The sequence below is a fragment of the Callorhinus ursinus genome, unplaced genomic scaffold, assembly GCF_003265705.2.
Source record: "Callorhinus ursinus isolate GAN/ISIS: 27379988/994484 unplaced genomic scaffold, GSC_fseal_2.0 scaffold12, whole genome shotgun sequence".
Lineage (NCBI taxonomy): Eukaryota > Metazoa > Chordata > Mammalia > Carnivora > Otariidae > Callorhinus > Callorhinus ursinus.
Window position 1 is genome coordinate 78,069,367 of NW_027397074.1, and position 20,691 is coordinate 78,090,057.

At 38.7% G+C, this 20,691-nt stretch overlaps 1 protein-coding gene across 9 annotated transcripts in view; it reads right to left on the reverse strand.

Annotated features, from left to right (window-relative positions):
* BRAF (B-Raf proto-oncogene, serine/threonine kinase) overlaps positions 1 to 20,677 on the reverse strand; it is a 180,814-nt gene extending 160,137 nt beyond the window's left edge. For 8 of the 9 annotated variants that reach the window (XM_073899288.1, XM_025854724.2, XM_073899291.1 and 5 more), the window contains exon 1: positions 20,329 to 20,677. In XM_073899288.1, coding sequence (XP_073755389.1) covers positions 20,329 to 20,460 — 132 coding nt within the window. In that variant the 5' untranslated portion in view covers positions 20,461 to 20,677. The remainder of the gene's footprint in view (positions 1 to 20,328) is intronic. The other variant, XM_073899287.1, reaches the window with a different exon arrangement.
* Between the last annotated feature and the right edge of the window lie 14 nt (positions 20,678 to 20,691).

Genomic DNA, 20,691 nt, shown 5'->3' on the forward strand with positions numbered 1-20,691 from the left:
GGGACTCCAGGATCATGACCTGAGCCGAAGGCAGTCGCTTAACCAACTGAGCCACCCAGGCGCCCTGGGTTTATGCCATTTCACTGATTTGTCTGGGTGCAGATTTCTTTTTATTTATATTATTAGAAATTCATTGAGCTTCCTAAGTCTATCAACTGGTTTCTCATCAGAACTAGAAAATTTTCAGCCAGAAATATCTCTTCAAATATTACTTCTGCATCACTCTCTCTTTCCTCTCTTTATGAAACTTTGATTAAATATGTTAGATCTCACTCTTTCTCATCACACAACCTCTCTTCAATATTTTCCACTGTTTTGACTCTCAGTAGTGTAGTCAGGAAAGTTTCTCCTGTATTATCCTCCAGGTAACTAATTCTTCTTCAGTTAGGAATAACCTGCTCAATCTTTCCCTTAGGTATATCTGGCATAGATTCATTTCTGCACTTTCTATTTGGTTTTTTCAAGTCTACTAAGTGACTTGTTACAGTCTCTTGTTCTCTGCTTGTCTTCAAATTTGTCTTCTATTCTTTAAACATAACAAACAGCAATGGTTTTAAATCCATCTGATATTTGAGAATTTTTTGGATCTGTTTCTTATTCACAGTGCTATTTCCATGCATGTTGTTATATTTTTCTTTTTAAAAAACTTATTTTGAGGTATATGTACGTAAAGCAAACTACACAGTTATATGTCAATTATATCTCAATTTAAAAACTACACAAATCTTAAATTATATTACTTGAAGAATTCTACATACATATATCGTGTAATTTTAACTTGCGCGTATGTTTTTTACTATGCTTGGTTACTTGTGACAGTGTACTAATTACTGCCCTTGAAAAATTATTGGTGGCAAACCCCTTCAGAATGTAGGGCCTTTTTCCAAAGATAATTTGCCTTCCGACAGGCCTTGTGAGTACTACCAGTTTGAAACCAGGAGCTATGATAAATGGTTTGAGGGTCCCTAGACCACCCAGGCAGGACAAATCTAAGCTGCTAATCAGTTTGAGAGCTAAAACTGTGGTCACAACTTGAAGGATTTATTTTTCTTAATTTCCTTTTTCTTCCCCTGCTTCAAATCTACAGTCCCCTAGATAAGGGAGTGGGTACACCAGTTTAGTTCTGTTTTATCCTTAACCTAATGATGGAGTCCTTGGGATACCATCTTAAAATAGAGTCATTCTCCTTTTTGACTCTCACTTTGGACGAACTCTAGGCCTTGACTTCTATCCTCTTTATCCCATGAAGTATACCAAAACCAAAGCCCAAATCTAAATAGATTGGCAACTGCCCTCAGAGCACAAGCTACTTCATCCTCTACTTATTTCTCCGGGTTCCTGCCTTTTTCCTAGAATCTAGCCTTGCAGCTGTCTACTACGTCTTCAGCTCTTAATTCCTTTAAAAATTTTTAAAATAATGTTTCCAAGATTTTTAGTTGTTTTCATCAAAAGGGCTGATCTGAAATAACGCAATCCACCATTACTGAAAACAGAAATCAATTTCCCCTTTTTATGACAACTATTTTGTAACACCCCCTAAACTATCCTAAAATTAAATTCAGAGATAGCCTGCCTACATGAAATTTTAAAAGTCAGTAACACCCTAATTGTACTTTCAATCATATGAAAGAAATAAATTAGTAATAAAATATTTATTTCAAAATGTGCAGGCAATTATTAAACATAATGAGGGTATCAGATGCTCATATCTATACAGAGAATCACTACAACTATAGTGGTTACAACTGTAGACTGAGAAGAAAAGTATTTGAGTCACTCAATAGTGTGCAAGTGGCACTGCCACCAATTATGTGATTTTCTGAAGTGGTGAAGAACTCCTGGGGGCACCTGGGTGGCTCAGATAGTTAAGCGTCTGCCTTCGGCTTAGGCCATAATCCCGGGGTCCTGGGATCGAGCCCGGCATCGGGCTCCCTGCTGGGCGGGGAGCCTGCTTCTCCCTCTGCCTCTGCCTCTCTCTCTGACTCTTATGAATAAATAAAACATTAAAAAAAAAGAACTCCTGATAAAGTTCTGATCGAAAATTTTAATATTCCTCCAATTTATGTGATAACTAAATTCCTGCAACTTTTCGTGTATATTAAAACAATGCCTCATACCTAAAACAAAGTTAGTTTCTAAGCTCAGATCATTATTACCACTTTTTTCACCTACGAAGTCCAACAAATCACTCAAAGTCCTATGGTTATTCAAACAATACTTAAATATGCAGACTGTCCTGAACACTCAGGGAGCTGACTTCCCCTGGTCCTTGCTCATTAAAGGCTAATGCTGCCCTCTTCCCCCATATTTGTAACAACCAAAACACCTCCAAGTATTTCAAAACTGCCCTCTGGGGAAGAACTACCCACACGCAGACCCACTGTCTGAAGAAGACACAGAGATGCATGACCAAGCTCCATCTTCACGGAATGAATTGCTGCCCAGCTATGAAGACAGTCAGCAGACAGCTTCCAAATGTCACCTCCTTCCAAGTCCACCTTAACTGCAGCCCACGTCCAAGCAAGGAGGCTCAGCCATTTGGCTCAAGTCCCTCTGACAGGCAATCCTCAGTCCAAAGGTCCATACTAAGAGGCAAAGGTTTTATGAGGCCCACCCACATCACAATGCAAGTTCATCCTGTGCCCAATCCTGTATCTTGCCTCTTCCTTTCACAGGTGTTGATTCCTAGTAAATATCATGCACTGCAAACGGTGTCTCAGTATCTACCATCAGAGAACCCAAGCTTCAACAGTGACATAGTGCATCTTACTGCTAAGTCTTTCCCTAAACATTTTTGGTGGTTTGACCTTTTCCCATCTTGAATCCAAGCTACAAACCCTTACCAATTCAATCATCCTTAAACACTGCTTTCATCATTTATTTAAAAACTCCACTTTCATCCCACTGCATATAATATAAAGCTAATTTTTTTTTCAGTCTAGAGGTACCTGGGTGGCTCAGTCGTTACGCGTCTGCCTTCGGCTCAGGTCATGATCTCAGCGTCCTGGGATCGAGCCCCGAGTCGGGCTTCCTGCTCAGTGGGGAGCCTGCTTCTCCCTCTCCCTCTGTCCTCCCCGACCACCTTGTGCGTGCTCTCTCTCATGAATTAAAAAATATATTTTAAAAAATTAAATTTTTTTTCAGTCTATAACTACTTTCCACAATGCAGTCCTGTCTAACGTAGCCAAATTTTATTTCATACAAGTCACTCAACTATAAACATGATGATCCTGTTCCTTAAACAAAAGTACCATATGTATTTCTAACTCCAGTTCTTTGCAAAGTCTATTCCCATTACCTTTTCTCCTTCCTTCCACCTGTCTAGGTTAAACACTAACTTCTATCAAGACCTCATTAGCCTATAGTAACATTCCATTTCTGAACTCTTCCATCATCCACTCCGGCACTTAATCACATACTGACACGTGCATGCCTTCTTTCCTCCATCAAGAGTGTTATCTTTTAGGGGTGCCTGGGTGGCTCAGTCGGTTAAGCATCCACCTCTTGATTTTTGGCTCAGGTCATCATCTCATGGGTTGTGGGATTAAGGCCCATGTCAGGCTGCACACTCAGTGGGGAGTCGGCTTGAGATTCTTTCCCTCCCCTTCTAACCCCCTGCCTGCACACTCTAAATCAATCAATCAATCAATCAATCAATCAATTTTTTAAAAAGTGTTATTTTTTAGAAGCCTTTTTCCCCCTCCATATGAAATCTCAAGCACAATTTCAATATAGTAACTTATGAAGTGGAACTACTTTGGTTGAAGCAGAAATTGCTTCCCTACCCTCCACGAGCCCACTGAGTCTCTTCCTTGCTACTCTTAACCCTCAGAAATTCCTTGAGGTAACCTCACGGTACCCAATTTTTCAGTCTGAAGGAGAAAAACAAAACAAAACAACAAAAATCCTAGGTTTATAGTACTGAAGAACTTATTGCTGCATAAACCGGAAAGCTATGGTTAAGAACAGAAGTAGATAAGAAAACTGCCATATTCCAGGTAAGTGACAACTATTTGGTCTAAGAGTACTGAGAAAGAACACAGTAATTTAAGCAGCAGTAAGTACTACCAAGCAATGAAAAATAAATATGAAATCCACATAAGCCTTGACTTTAAAAGGGTCCAAAGTAGCCAGTAGCCACATGTGACTATTTAAATTAATCAGATAAATTTTAAAATCCAACTCTTCAGTTCTCCTACACACATTCTGAGTGCACAGTAGCCACCTGTGGACATATCAGACAGCACAGAACATTTCTCATGACAGAAATTTTGACTGAATGGCATTGGTCTAAAGGGAATGGATAGATACCAACAAAAACTATAACATAGTAAATAAAATGATACCAAGTATACTTTGAGATACTATGAAAGCACAAAGCAGAGGCACCTAACTAGGCCTTGGAAAGAGGTTCAGGAAGGCTTCCTGCAATAAGTGAGCTAAGTATGAAAGGTTTGGATAGGGTGATGACAGGAGAAGGAATTTATATTTTAGGCAGCAGGAAAAGCATGAGCAAAAGACAAGTCAAACTTGGACAGCATTTGAAAGAAAGTAACAGGAAAACAAATGCTTCACTGTATAGTTTAAAAATTAAACTCCAATGAGGATGCTATTCTGTATAGACAAAATATTTAATAAAATTTCAAAATAGAAAGAATCAAAGAATTATTTTTGAAAAGAAAATTAGTAACCAGACCTCTCCAAATTTAGCTTAAATTCATGGCATGAAAATGGCAGGTACTTCATGAAGAAGTAATAATTCATGTTCTATTTCCCAATGATTCCACGTCTATGAGTCAAAATGAGAATGACTCATATCAATTCTTAAATTGCCTTGGCAAGTTACATTTAACTTTGATCTGAGGACCTGCACCAAAAAGTCAGAAGTCCCACAATGCTGTCTGGACAACTGGTAAAATAATTTAATATTGCTTATCAATTTTATTCTTTGTCCCTAGTCCATTTACTCTCATGTGCTCCCAAACAACTTTAAAACCTTCACCTCTCTCTTTAATGCACATATCCCCAAGACTCACTCTTAGCTGAAACCTTAAGTCTTACTGAAAAAGCATAAAGCAACCGGAAGAGCACACACAGACTCCCAGCATCACATCTACCTACCTATCAACATTTGTATCTATATACTCTGCCTTACCATGTATTATCATAAAGTATCCATGCTCCTATTGAGAGCCAATCCTTCCACTTGTACACTAAATCCCTTTCCCTCTTCCCTTCAGAGAGATTACTTCTCTCTCCCTCACCCTTCCTTCCCTCTTTCTCCTCAGAAACCATTAATTTTTTTTAAAAGATTTTATTTATTTGAGAGAGAGCACAAGAGGGATAGGGTCAGAGGGAGAAGCAGACCGAGGGAGCAGGGAGTCCGATGCGGGACTTGATCCCAGGGCTCCAGGATCATGAGCCGAAGGCAGTCGCTTAACCAACTGAGCCACCCAGGCGCCCTGGGAAACCATTAATGTTTTACTCTCTAAGGATTCATTTCTATCACATGTCCTTATTTTTTTTTCACTAAAAAAAATTCCATGACCCCACTTCCCTCACTAGCTATTGCCCCATTTCTCTGTTCCCCTTTAGAGGAAAATTCTTCACTATCTTCACTTCCCCTTCTATTCTCCCTTAAAATCACTGAGTGTCTCCCTTGGAACCTCATCTCAATGCTCTATTCTTGTCTAGATCACAATACCTCTACTTTGTTAACTCCAATGATGAATTCTTAGTATCTTATTTAACTTAGCAGCATACACAACTGGCCACTCTCTAATAATAAACTTTCTTCGTTCGATTTCCTACCTTACTGGTTGCTCCTTCTCAGGCTCCTCCTCTTTTCTCCAAACTTGGCTCTCTTTTTTCTTATCTATGCTCATTCCCTTGACAGCCACATCAATATCACAGCTTTAAATACCATCCAAATCCCAAATGTAGGCTTGGCTAAATGCTGTAACAAATACACTCAAAAGGTATAAGGACTCAAATACAATGAAAGCTTATTTCTTATCCATCTAATAGTAATAGGTTGTTGAAAAAGTTAGCAAGGTGGTCTTTATCCAAGCAGTATTCAGAATCCTAGGCTAATGGTCAATCTACCATTTACAACATAAGGCTTCCGACTTACCTTAGGGATCATCATGGTTCAACCAACCAGAAGGGAAAAACAGGAAGGAAGGTGTTTGTATGGACCAGACCTAGAATTAGTTTATATCACATGTGCTCATATTACATTAGCCAGAACTTAATCATATGACCAAACCTAAGTACTACGGAGAAGTGTCTAAGTGTATACTCAAGAAGAAAGTAAGACATATATATGGCAAACAGTCTCTGTCACTAGGCCTCACTCCCGAACTCCAGACTCATAACAGCTTATTCAACATCTTTGACATCTAATAGATATTTCAAACTTAACATACCCCAAACTGAATTCTTAATCTGTGCCCTCCCCTTCCCCCTTGACACCTCTCTTTCTTGCACACCTCATGTTCAATCTATCAACAAATCCTGTTGGCTGTACTTTAAAAACATCCAGAATCTGGTCATTTTTTCTCAATACTTCTACTGCTTCCAATCTGGTCTAAACCACTGTGTAGATAATCCCAAAAGCCTCCTCTCTGGTTCCCCTACATCTACCCTTGTCCATTTAAGAGTCTATTCTCTACATAGCAACCGGAACATTTCTGTTAAAAACTCACTCATGTAACTCCGTTCTAACTGCTCAAACTTTGAATGGCTACCCATTTCACTTAAAGCAAAAGTCAAAGGCCTTTGGTCATGCTTCTGTTCCCACTCCTACCCCAACACCTCTTAGATTTCACCTTCTACTACTTACTTGCCTCCCTTCTTTAAGCCACTGCAGCAACTTTGACCTCCTTGCTGTTTCTCTAATAGGCAAGGCACATTCCTGACTCAGAACCTTTGAATTTGGTTCTTCTGTCTGAAATGCTTATCCTTTACCTTCTAAAATCTTGGCTCAATATTAACCTTCTCAACTAAAGCCCTACCCTAAACTCCCTATTTTAAATTGCAAACCTTATCCTGTTCTACTTTTCTTTTTCCATAGTACTTATTACTTTCAAACATACTATATAATTTTCTTTTTGTGTGTCTGTCTGCCCCTCCCCCACTACACACACACATCCACCAGCATATAAACTAGTAGAGATTTTTGATTTGTTTCCAAATGTACTAAGCACCTAGAGTACTACTTGGCATATTGTAGGCACTCAAACATTTACTGAATACTTGAATACTTATTGGCCTATGAAATGACTTAAAATAAGTCACTGGGGCACCTGGGTGGCTCAGTCGTTAAGCGTCTGCCTTCCGCTCAGGTCATGATCCCAGGGTCCTGGGATCGAGCCCTGCATCGGGCTCCCTGCTCCTGGGAAGCCTGCTTCTCCCTCTCCTGCTCCCCCTGCTTGGGTTCCCTCTCTGGCTGTGTCTCTCTCTGTCAAATAAATAAAAATCTTAAAAAAAAACAAAAAACCCCAAAAGTCATCAATTTAGTTTTAGAAGGATGACAAGAAAAATGGTGGATCACAGCTTTTTTAAAAATATCATGGGCGCCTGGGTGGCTCAGTTGGTTGAGCGACTGCCTTCGGCTCAGGTCATGATCCTGGAGTCCCGGGATCGAGTCCCGCATCGGGCTTCCTGCTCAGCGGAGAGTCTGCTTCTCCCTTTGACCCTCTTCCCTCTCGTGCTCTCTATCTCTCATTCTCTCTCTCTCAAATAAATAAAATCTTAAAAAAATATCAAAGTCTAACACAAGTCTTAATGCTTATATTTTTTGCTATAAAGTCATGAGACACAGTCTCTGTACTATCATATTAATACATTATACCTCTTTCCTATGAAATGCTTAGTAAAAGTATCAATATGTTGGCACTTTGTTTCTTTAACTCAGTAGTGGTTTAAAGATAACACTGAATGTAATCAACATTCCAACTGTTCTATCAACAATCAATATTCAAACAGTCCTATCAAATTGTCCATCAACAATCTTATATTAAGAACTACCAAAAGTTTGTAACAGCTAGAGCCATGGGCTGTCACTGAACATTCTAAAAAATGCCATAAGGACTTCTGAAAGGTAAAATTTGAATATATTTATTTTTTGTCTTGAAAACTGACAGAAAAATAACACTACTATTATTTTGTGAAGGCTTTTACATGTTCATAATCTCATTTTATTCTCATACCACTCCATATGGGAGGCAGAGGGAAAATCAAGCAGTGAATGAATGGCATCAACACAGAACAGTTGCTATACCTATTTAAACCATTCTTTCAAAGACCCACCCATGATAACCAATAACCAAAAGTTTCCTTCATTTTTTTTTTTAAAGAGAGACAGTGCACATGCAGGCGAGGTAGGGGAGGGACATGGGGGAGAGAGAATCTCAAGTGGGCTCGTGCTGAGCCAACTCAGGGCTTGATCCCATGACCTGAGCAGAAATCAAGAGTGGGTGGCTTAGGGCGCCTGGGTGGCTCAGTTGGTTAAGTGACTGCCTTCGGCTCAGGTCATGATCCTGGAGTCCCGGGATCGAGTCCCACATCGGGCTCCCTGCTCAGCAGGGAGTCTGCTTCTCCCTCTGACCTTCCCCCCTCTCATGCTCTATCTCATTCTCTCTCTCAAATAAATAAATAAAATCTTAAAAAAAAAAAGAGTGGGTGGCTTAACTGACTGAGCCACCCATGCACCCCTTCCTTCATAAAAAATATAGAAACTTAAGTGTCAAACTCAATAGCAGAAAAATCCTCTGCAATAGTTACCAAAAGTTAAACTAAATTTTCATGCATAATGAAATTTAATTTGAGACTGTGTAACTTAATGTTAATATGAGAAGACACCTGCAGGAAGAAGATATGGGTGGAATAGTTCAAATGTTAGAAGCATGAAAAAACGAAGGGGAAATGAACACTTTCAGTGGTTGTACAATAGGAATGTAACAACTACACTGAATCTCTCCCCTATCTGAAGTTCTGACACCATTCCCATGGAAATACAATTATACAATTGTGTGAGAAAGCAATTTTGAGCTATTTAGGAACAATAGTACTTTACCTTTTTATATTAAAAAAAGTTATAAAGGCAATAATTGGTGTTCACAGAAGGTAAAATGCTTTTATAATGAATGGGAATTAAATTACCTCCATATAACATTACCAGAAATTATGCTAAGAACTCTAAAAAATAACTACATAAGACTCTTAAATTAGTAATTGTTCATTTTTCTCCTTTAAGTTGCAAAAAGACTTCTAAGTAGACAGTATAAACTTTAAAACAGAGGAAAAGCGATTAGACCCAGGCTGACAATACAAAACATACAGGTTCCAATAACCATTTATAATGTTACTGTTGGAGCTATTAATCCCCATTAATTTTAAAATTCCATCTAGGGGCACCTGAGTGGCTTAGTCAGTCAAGCTGAAACTCTTGATTTCAGCTCAGGTCATGATCTCAGGATCCCTGCGCGTCAGGCTCCATGTCTAGCTCCACATTGGGCATGGAGACTGCTTAAGATTCTCTCTCTCTCCCTCTGCCCCTACCCCCGCCATGCACAGTCTGTCTCAAAAAATAAATAAAACTCATCTATAAGACCAAACAAATTTATTTTCCAGATACTGTAATGTAGAAGATAGTTTAAAAATCCTACATCAATCCAGGAACACACCCAAGCAGTACTTTAAACTGCTTCAAAATACTCAAAGTGACTAGTTCAAAGCATCCTAAAATTTCAATTAATTTAAGCTGTTCTAAAAATAGAAAGTTATTTTTGTTATGAATTTAATGGCTATATATTTACTATAAGAAAAATATAAGAATATTTCTCAATTTAATTTAAATAGTATCTTTTACAATAAGGAAAAGCATTTTTTAAAGATTTATTGATTTATCTGAGAGCGTGCACAAGCGCGGGCAGGGGAGTGGCTGAAGGAGAGGAAGAGAAGCAGACTCTCCAATGAGTGTGAGCCCGATAGGGGGTCTCCATCTGAGGACCCTGGGATCATGACCGGAGCCCAAATCAGGAGTTGGACACTTAACCAACTGAGCCACCCAGGCGCCCTAGGAAAAGCATTTTTTTAAAAACACACTAATTTTGGAACAACAGTTGAAAACGGTCTGCCAAAATGTTGAGTTTCTCTCTCCCTAGAAGTGCAGTTTCAAAATTTGCAAGGTAATCAAATGCAACTGGAATAACACTCCTTATAACATGAACAAAAGTCTAGATGGTATCTACCTTACCAATTGTCACAAAGCCCTGTACTAGTCTGGTATTCAAGACTTACGCTCTATGAATACATTTGCTGATTTGTTTGCTTTTAAATACCTACATGAAAAGCATGACCAGAAATATTTTATATTGTAGGGGCTCCCCTAGGCTAAGCAATAAAAAGCTATCACCAGTGTAATTAAAAAAAAAAAAAAAGATGAAGGATCCTATGGCCCCAATGTAAAAAGGTAGAAATATGACCAACTACCATATGCGTTATCCTTAGTAAAAACAATTTAATGATGACTCTAAGATTAATAAAGGTGCTAATTCTGGAAGATCACAGAACATGGCACAGGTTTCAAATGGAAAAACTCTTATAATGAAGATGGAGAATAACACAGTATAAACTAGTATCTTCCACCAACTGACATTTTCAGTGACTTCTTTGGTGAATAACATCTTTATATACTCACTTTCACCCATACGTATCTTCATTACAGTTAATATTTTATTTTTTCAATTTGATAAAAAGGACATTACTGACTTTTTTGTGCAACCTACTGAAACATCCCCTTCATTTCTTATAAAGAAATTAATTTTGGATATAACAGGTTTTCTTGAACCTCACCACCAAATAATTCGAAATAGGAGTGTACTAATTATATACAGCAGTAAATCTTAAGCTTTTCTGAGGTAGAAAACACCTTTGAGAATAAGAAAATATGGACCTTTTCCTTCCAAAAGTATAGTTAACATAAGAAATTAAAAAATCGAATTTTAAAGTTCTAAAAATCCTAAGAATTGGATCTACCTAATTTTAAGAATTAACTATAAAGCTACAGTAATCAAGATACTGCGGTATTGGCCAAAGAAGAGACATATAGGTCAATAAAAGAGTAAAAAACTCACATATATAATCAATTGATTTCAATAAAGGTGCCAAGGTAACTTGATAGAAAAAAGTTTCTTCAAGACCTATGAAACAACAGGATACCCATATGAAAAAGAATGAAGGAACTTTAGCCTCTAGCTCACAACATATATAAAATTAACTCCAAATGGATCACAGACTTAAATGTAATAGCTAAAACTGTAACATTTCTAGAACAAAAACATGGGAGAAAATTTTATGATTTTTTTTTAAGATTTTTTATTTATTTATTTGACAGCAAGAAAGAGACACGAGAGCAGGAACATATGCAGGGGGGAGTGGGAGAGGGAGAAGCAGGCCTCCCGCAGAGCAGGGAGCCCGATCATGATCTGAGGCGAAGACAGACGCTTAACGACTGAGCCACCCAGGCATCTGGAAAATTTTATGATCTTAAGTTAGACAAAGATTTACTGAATAGGAGACACAAAAAGCAGGAAACATAAAAGAAAAAAAATGATAAATTGGACTTCATCAAAAATAAAACTTCTACTCTTCAAAAGGCAATTAGGAAAATGAAAAAGGCAAGTCACAAATGGAGGCATGTGCAAGACATAAATCTGATATAAAGGACTTATATCCAGAATATAAATATAGCACTCTTACAACTCCACGAGAAGATAAATACTGAATAAAAAGATTTAAATGGGAGACTTAACCAAAGAAAATACATGGATAGTAAATAAGCACATAAATAGATGTCTAACATTAGTTATTAGAAAAATACAAATCAAAACCACAATGAGCAACTACTACCTATGTACTAGAATGGCTAAAACTAAGAAGACTGACAATACCAAATGCTGGCAAGGATACGGAATAACTGCAACACTCATTCACTATGGGTGACAATACAAAATGGTACTAGTTTGGCAGTTTTTTGTTTTTTTTTCCCAGTGTAGTTAACATACGTTGTTATATTAGTTTCAAATGTACAGTATAGTGATTCAACAGTTTCATATATTACCCAGTGCTCATCAAGGTAATTGTATTCTTAATCGCCTTCACCTATTTCACCCATCCCTCCACCCACCTCTGCGCTGGTATCCATGTTTGTTATCTATGAGAGTCTGTTTTTTGGGGTGCCTGGGTGGCTCAGTTGGTTAAGCATCTGCCTTTGGCTCAGGTCATGATCCCAGGGTGCTAGGATGGAGTACCATGTCTGGCTCCCTCCTCAGTGGGGAGTCTGCTTCTCCCTCTGCCCCTCACCCTGCTCTTGTCCTCTCTCTCCCTCTCTCTCTCCCAAATAAATCAATCTTAAAAAAAAGTGTTTTTTGGTTTGTCTTTTTTTCCTGTTCATTTGTTTTGTTTCTTAAATTCCACGAGTGAAATCATATGGTATTTTTCTCAGACATTTCATTTAGCATTATACTCTCTAGATCCATCCATGTTGTTGCAAATGGCAAAATTTCATTCTTTTTTACGGCAGAATACTATTCCTACACACACACACACACACACACACACACACACACACACAATATATATATATACATACATACACACACACCACTTCTTTATCCATTCATCAGTCGATGGACCCTTGGGCTGCTCCCATAGTTTGGCTATTATAAATAACACTGCAATGAATACAGGGGTGCATACAGCTCTTCAAATTAGTGTTTCTGTATTCTTTGGGTAAATACCAGTAGTGTGACTACTGGATCATAGGGTAGTTCTATTTTTATTTTTGTGAGAAATCTCCATACTGTCTTCCAACAGCAGCTGCACCAGTTTGCATTCCCACAAGCAGTGCATGAGGGCTCCTTTTTCTCCATATCCTCGCCAACACTTATTTCTTGAGTTTTTTATTTTAGCCATTCTGACAGGTGTGATGTGATTTATCTCATTGTGGTTTTGATTTGCATTTCCCTGATAATGAGTGATGTAGAGCATCTTTTCATGTGTCTGTTGGCCATCTCTATGTCTTCCATGGAGATAGGTCTGTTCATGTCCTCTGCCCATTTTTTACATGGATTGGCAGTTTCTTATAAACTTAAATATATACTTACCATACAACCCATAAACCCCATCTTAAGGTCCTTACTCAAGAGAAATGGAAACCCATATCCACACAAAAACCTGAACCCAAGTGTTTAGAGCAATCTTTATTATAATTGCTGAAAAGTAAAAACGACCCTACTACCCATCAACTGGTAAATGTATAAATTGGGACACATCCATACAATAGAATATTACTAAACAATAAGCAGAAACTAATTGTTGATACATACAGCATGGGTGAATCTCAAAAACATCAAACTAAATGAATGAAGCCAAATATGAAATCACCCCATACTGGATGATTTCATTCATATAACTTTCTGGAAAAGGTAAAACTAGAGATCAGGCCAGTTTCTGCCAGGAACTGAGAGCCAGGAAAGGGGACAGAATGCAGGGAAACTAGGAACTTTTTGAGATGATGGAAGTGTTCTGTGTCTTGATTGTGGCAGTAGTTGCAGGATCATGTACATTTGTCAAAACTCACCAAACTGTACAGTTAAAATGGTACCTTACGGTATATGTAAATTATGACCGAATAAACCTGATTGTTCTCAAAACGCAATTATGAACTTTCTATAGACCTCTAACCCACACCTTAATTTCAGAACCTCTAATATGATATAATTCAGTCTCCCCTAGACCAGGAGTCTGAAAACTTTGGCCCATGAACTAAATCTGAGCCATCATCTATTTTAATACAGACCACAAGACTAGTTTTACATTTTTTTTTAAAGATTTTATTTATTTATTTGACAGAAAGAGACACAGTGAGAGAGGGAACACAAGCAGGGGGAGGAGAGGGAGAAGCAGGCTTCCCTGTGGAGCAGGAAGCCTGATCCGGGGCTAGTTTTACATTTTTAAATGGTTGAAAAAAATCAAGAGTATTTCATGACACATGAAAATTATATGAAATTCAAATTTCAGTGTCCATAAGTAAGTTTTATTGGAACAGTCAGGCTCATTTGCTTACACAGTCTATTAGCTGCTTTTGTGCAATAATGCCATTGTTGAGTCTGCTGAGTTGTTTTGACAGAGACAAAACAGGCCCATAGTGCCTAAAATTTTACTATTTGACCCTTTCCAAAAAATGTTTGCTGACCACTGTCTTAGACACATGTCGTCGAAATTTTCTACATAGATTATTATAATTGAGAAGATTCATGCCAGGACACATCTCTCTTCATACACAGGAGCTCTAAAATTTTCACAGCCATAAAATGCTTTTTTTCAAGGAAACCAACATGTAAAGCAGATAAATGAAGAACTTTAAGAGTTAAGGTGTAGGGGGACTAAACATAGCCTTCGGTTAATCTCTGAAGAAGGCCCCTGAAACCCCCAGAACAGTATTTTTCAAAATGCCTGTTGGAACCAATTGGTTGTCGATCTAGTAAACTGACTTACAAGTAGCATTAAAAAAAAAGAGAACTGAAAAGTTCAGAAAAACAGAGTGCATTATATCTAATAGGGCTCCATTCACTATTTCTTTCACTAAATATCCAAGTACCTATGTGCCAGATACTGTTGCAAAAGGTGAAGATTAAAAAAAAAAATGTCCACAACAGACAAAAACTTTCTCCTGTGTATGTATTAGGGTAACTTAAAATCTGAATTTCTTACGGTGGTATTTTTTTTTTAATTGTCCTAGAGCTCTACAGTAATTTGAAAACTACCATCATATGGTACATTTGTCCCAGAAGTGCTGTCAATAACTGCAGCCACATTACAAGAATGAAAATTATGTTTCATTTGATGTTACAGAGCTTCCAGAAGACAAAGTTAATTGAGTTCAGAGCAATTTTTATATTCTGTATCGAGGGCATTCCCAAGACCCAGAAAGGAATGTAATGTTACTGGGCATCAATTTCCCTCTATATGCATAGTCTTGATATGGGAAGAAACAAGACTAATAGTTTTTTAAGCCCAAGAGAAAACATGGAAACCAAAATAATCTCAGAGGGTAGAGGGTTGAAAAAAATAATTGCTTAATGTTAGGGTGTAGGTTGTATTAAGAATTTCTTCTACCATGCTAATTATGTATGATAGTAAATTAGGTTGGTAGCCAAAAGAAACTAAAAAATAAAGACTACCTCCTAGAACATGTCATCAATGCCTCCAGCAAATATTTAACAAAGGAATGAAACAAATGAGAGTATCTTTTTGGTTCTTATATTAAGTTATCTATAACATTACGACTACAAAAGCACTGCTTACCTTTAAAAAACAGAAAAGCTCCTAAACAGGCTCACCTATTTTGAATTCAGTTCTCTAACTATTGCTGATCCTGACCTCACAGAATAACCAATGTAGGTGAAATAGAGAAAGAGTAAAAGACTCAATTCAACTTCTTTTTTTCATTGTTCTTTTTTTTTTTTTTTCCAAATTCAACTTCTGAGGAAGACAAAATCCAGTGAGAATTACTGACAATAAAGCCTTGTTGTAATGACAATTTGAAGCAGAAACATAGGAGGCATAGCAACATACTGCATCTCCTAAACAAGGGGATTGTGATACAAAATATTCACTAAGTATGCAGCTAAATTAATATCGAGGTGTCTAGGAAAACAAAGTGCACTTTGCAATTCTAAAGAAGACAACTTTATTATTGCGGAAAAGGAAAAAGGAAGAAAGCTAAGCAGCTGCCTCATTCTTCAACAGGTAAGCATGAGTTCTTAGAAAATGCTAAAAAACAATGTAGCCTGCTCCTTTCCTCTCTTCCCCACTGCTCACAAAACATAGGTCAACAGTTGTTAGGACAGCTTCCTATTCATCCTTATCAGGAAAGCAAGGGACAGGGAACTGAGAAAAGTCAAACTTCTCTAGCCTGTTATCCAAATATAATTTTTCTGATCTATTATCCAAACAAGATTAAATCAAGTTTGCTCTTAGGTTTACTACCTTCAAAGATTTGAGCATCCAGTACCAACATTCCTTTCTTATCTATTTACTGATAAATGATTCCTTTAACAGCCAGCACATGTAAGTGACTGATATCAGATAGTTTTCTAAATAAAAGGAGTGGAGGCCTAAAGGAGGGAGGGAGAGAGAAAGAGTACACAAAGAGACCACTAGAAATACTAATGACAAACAGCTATTTTATAGTTATGCCTAACAGGTATGTTTTGTCCACCTTCAAAAATACCTAGACAAGTGGGGCGCCTGAGTGGCTCAGTCAGTTAAGCGGCTGCCTCTGGCTCGGGTCATGATCCCAGGGTCCTGGAATCGAGTCCTGAGTCGGGCTCCCTGCTCAGCATGGAGTCGGCTTCTCCCTCTGCCCCTCACCCCGCTCAGGCTCACTCGCTCTCACTTCCTCTCTCTCTCTCAAATAAACAAATAAAATCTTAAAAAAAAAAAAGAAAAATGAAATAAAGAGAAAGAAAAATAATTAAATACCTAGACAAGTATTAACAGCAATACCAGAACTACACAAGCACACAGTATCCTAACGGGACTATCTCCTTTTAGGAGTATGAGGTAATCTAACCTGGTTTCACATGGCTCATAAAGATTGTTTCAATACAGTGGACCACATTATAAAGAAGATCCCATCCCAGAATACTGCTTAGTCAATGCATTATTATAATTACACAACTCAACTAAGGCTGGTGATAAGAGATCTTGAAAACAATATAATTTTAACTGTACTGCAATTGTAAGAAGCTCCTTCTGCAGAAACACAGAATAGTTAATAAATATCACACCCTCGTATAACACGTTTTTTAAAATAAATGTATTTATTATACCATACGGTCATGTTATCCTATATTATACAATATGGTCATTGAAAGAAACATTGGGGAAATATAAATGGTCAGAAGTAAAGGTTTAATGCCAAAAGCATAAGCACGTTAATTTCATAAATATTTAATAAGCTCCTGTCATTTACCAGAATATCCTATTTTGACATCTACAAAGTAATACAAATACAGGACATGAAATTTGTTCACTTCCCAACACAATTTAAAAACTAAAATCTACATTCTATGTTCAAGATGTTTGATAACAAGCAGTAAAAAAAACTCTAATAGCCAAGAAAAATGATCAGTTTTTAAAAAATCACAGTATTACCTGATGAAATGTAAAATATTTTGCTATATTAAGTTTAAAAATATTATAAAACCATATATAGTGTATTAGACAAACATAAAAAAAGTTTTGGATACACACCAAAATGTTTATACTAATTATATCTTAGTGGCAAGATTACAGATTTTTTTCTTTTTTACTTTTTGTACTTATAGCTTTCTAATTTTTCAATAATGAATGTGCTTTCCCTTGATAGTCAGAAATTTTAATGCAGCTGAAATTTCTCTCTGAGAAACTTTAAAAAGAAAAACAAAAAACTATTTTACTGTCAGGCAAGAGAATTCTTTAGAGTAAAATGTGTCATTTTACACAAGCATAACTTGTCACGTCTTTCCATGCACTTGGCAATTAAAGGTACTCATAAAGAAGACACCTAAATTAAAAGACCACAATACATATCAGTTCGCACTGAATTAACAATAGCAAATTCAAAGTTTAAATGATTTCTTGGAGGAATTTATTCTGCCATCCATAACATTGATATCTATATTCAAAAGAGATCCACTTATAATCATTTATTTCCCGCCTCCCCGATGCAAATACCTTTATTATCAGCTCCTATAAGAAATTATAGAGGGAAAACTATTCATCACTAAACATTAAAACCTGAGAGGAGAAGGCAGTATGAAACACTTCTAATTAAATTTAGTTAGGAGTATCCTTGTAGTTTCAGAAGATACCAATATGCTTTCCAATGACTGGCAATTTAAACTTAAATTCATTAGTGTAGTGGTTCTCAAGCATTGATACATGAGAACTGCCCAGGAAGCCTGCCAAATATTGAAACTTATGGCACTAACTCTCACCTACTGAGTCAGAATCTTCAGAGGGTAGAACTCAACTATCTGGCCCTTTCAAATAAGATAGTGGAGATTGTACTTAACAAAAGACTTCTCTGTATCACTGCAAACTGTTCTACTAAGTCTTAAAGTTCTCAATATAAACAATGTTATAATCAGAGAATTACAATTTCATGACCCATACCCATTAACTTATCCATCCTTCTACTCTGAAATAGTCTTCAAAGTTACAATTCAACAAAACCACACATACACTAGAGAGTAAAGCAAGCCTAGAGGCACCTGTGCCTGTAAGACAAAGGCATATCCGATTCATGGAAAAAATAGACAGCAGATGTGACCCCTAGTATTTATCCATTAAAAACAATGTATCCTAAAAATAAATTTCCATGTCAACGGAACAAAGCTGTTTATAAATAAGAAGGAATGTGGAGGTGTGGGGAAGACAAGAGGAAGCTTCAGCAAGTTAAGAACCAAAAGCCAGGAAACAAGGCCAAATGAATGGTAACTGGGGACAAGGAAATCAGAATAAACTAAGAAATGGAAGAAGGAAAGAGCTCTATCCTTAGAATCCAAGAAGTTGGGGGAAATGAACAAATGTTAGAGGAAACTGATCTGAGCAGAAATAAACTAAAAATTAACTGGAAAGTCGTGCAATTTAAGAAGATATGAGAACTTTAGATCAAATGATGGTATAGAACACATCATGGGCATAGATGGAGGTGATATAAGAGGCTGAAAAATAATTATTATTGTGAACAAACTGATACTAGAGCAAGCATATGGGATGAATTCCCAAAGTAAAGATGATGAAGCAGGAAAAGGAACATTGCATAGATAGAAGAAAGAATGAGACGTTGAGAATTGGGAAACCAAATGTAAGCAGTAGGAAGGAAAGAGAACTTTGAGCAAAGTCAACGGAATAAGTCAGTTATCTAATCAATAATTACAAAGCAGTTACTATACTAAATATTATCTCATTATTTGCAAAGTATAATAAAGTGTATTATTTTATATAGTACAATGCCAAATACTAAATGGAACAAATTTTCCTTAAAAACCAAATGTAAATAATTTGACAAGGTGTTAAGAGGCTGAATAATGCAAAAAACAGGCTGAGAGAGGCAGAAGCCAAAGAGGAAAAAGTGAAAGGTAAAAACTGGGACAAAAAGGAGGACAACAGAAAGAAATCAATCAAATCTATTTAAAAAATGGGTAGGAAAAAATAAAGAGGTGTGAATGCACAATGGAAGACTAACCAGAAAGTGCCAGCACTGCAAGTGAAACCTGATGGAATCCTGACAGCTTCAGGATTCAGAAAGTAAGGAAGGAGCTCCAAAGCGTCCAGACGGATTTGTCAAGATAACAGATAACAATGTTAGGGAGCAGTAGAATGATTCAGAGGGCCTAAACAGAACTAGATTAAGAGAAGTGCAAAAATGGTTTTAAGTATAAACTGAGGCTAGAAGGCTGGCATGTCCGACAACTATCGGGCTCCATATCCCCAGGTCCGGCAAAAGAGCGGAGCAGCAGATGGGAATGGGATTGGGGCGGGGGGGGGGGGGGGGTATACCACTCAGCGACAGAGCACAGACAAACAGAAGTACTGGGGGCCTGACACCGGGATGGAAAGGAGAACGGAAACAGTGGGATTTAAGGCTGAAAAAGTAAAGATTAAATCAAAACCATCTGCTGGATAAAACAGGTGAAAAGAAATCCCCCAAACAAGTAGAAAAGTGGAGGGGAGGGCAGCGGCCTGAAAAGGGGGACATCAGGGAGAGTGGAAGGGAACGATGCGCCCCATCACCTCCATGACCATGTAATAATTACAACAGCAACTCAAGCTGGGGTCCCGGCCCTGGCTACTAACCTACATCTATTCACCTGGATGCCGCCACCCTTCCCTACCCCCCCCAACCCCAAAATAAGGAAAACATCGAAGAGATGAGAGCCTGGCTACCTTCAGCCAGCCGTGACCTTCTCGGACCAACCCTGAGTCTCGCCCCCTACTGATAGCCGCCCGCTCAACCAACGCTGCCCGAATCGCCCAAGCTGGGGTGCGAGTCAGGGAAACCCCCCTGGGCCGCTGTGTGTGTTTACGTAGCGAGGAGCTGCATGACGGAGAGGGACAAGGCGGGGATGCCCATCTCCCACCCCAGAGAACCCAAAGAAGAAGGTGGCTGAGGGCACCAGAGCCCCCACCGCCACTTCTTTCCCCCCCAAAAAACACCAGCCAGCCGAGCCCAGAGCCCGGAGGGGTGTACGGTGCGCCGGCACTCACCTCCTCGGGAATGGCAGGGTCCGCAGCCGAAGAGGCCGCGGCGCCGGCGCCGGCCTCGGGCTCCATATCCCCGTTGAACAGAGCCTGGCCCTGCTCCGCGCCACCGCCACCGCCGCCGCTCAGCGCCGCCATCTTATAACCGAGAGCCGGGGCCGGAGCGACCGCTGCTGGGCGGGGAGGGGGAAGGGAGGTGGAGGGCGGGGGGGGAGGCGGAGGCGGAGGGCGGGGGGCGGCGGGGAGGGACGGCCGGGGCGGCGCCGGCGGCAGGAGGGCGCCTGGGCCACCTCAGGAACCGGCCCGCGGCCCCCGGCGCAGCCGAGCCTGAGGGGATTGGGGGAAGGACGCTAGGCGGGGGGCGGGGGA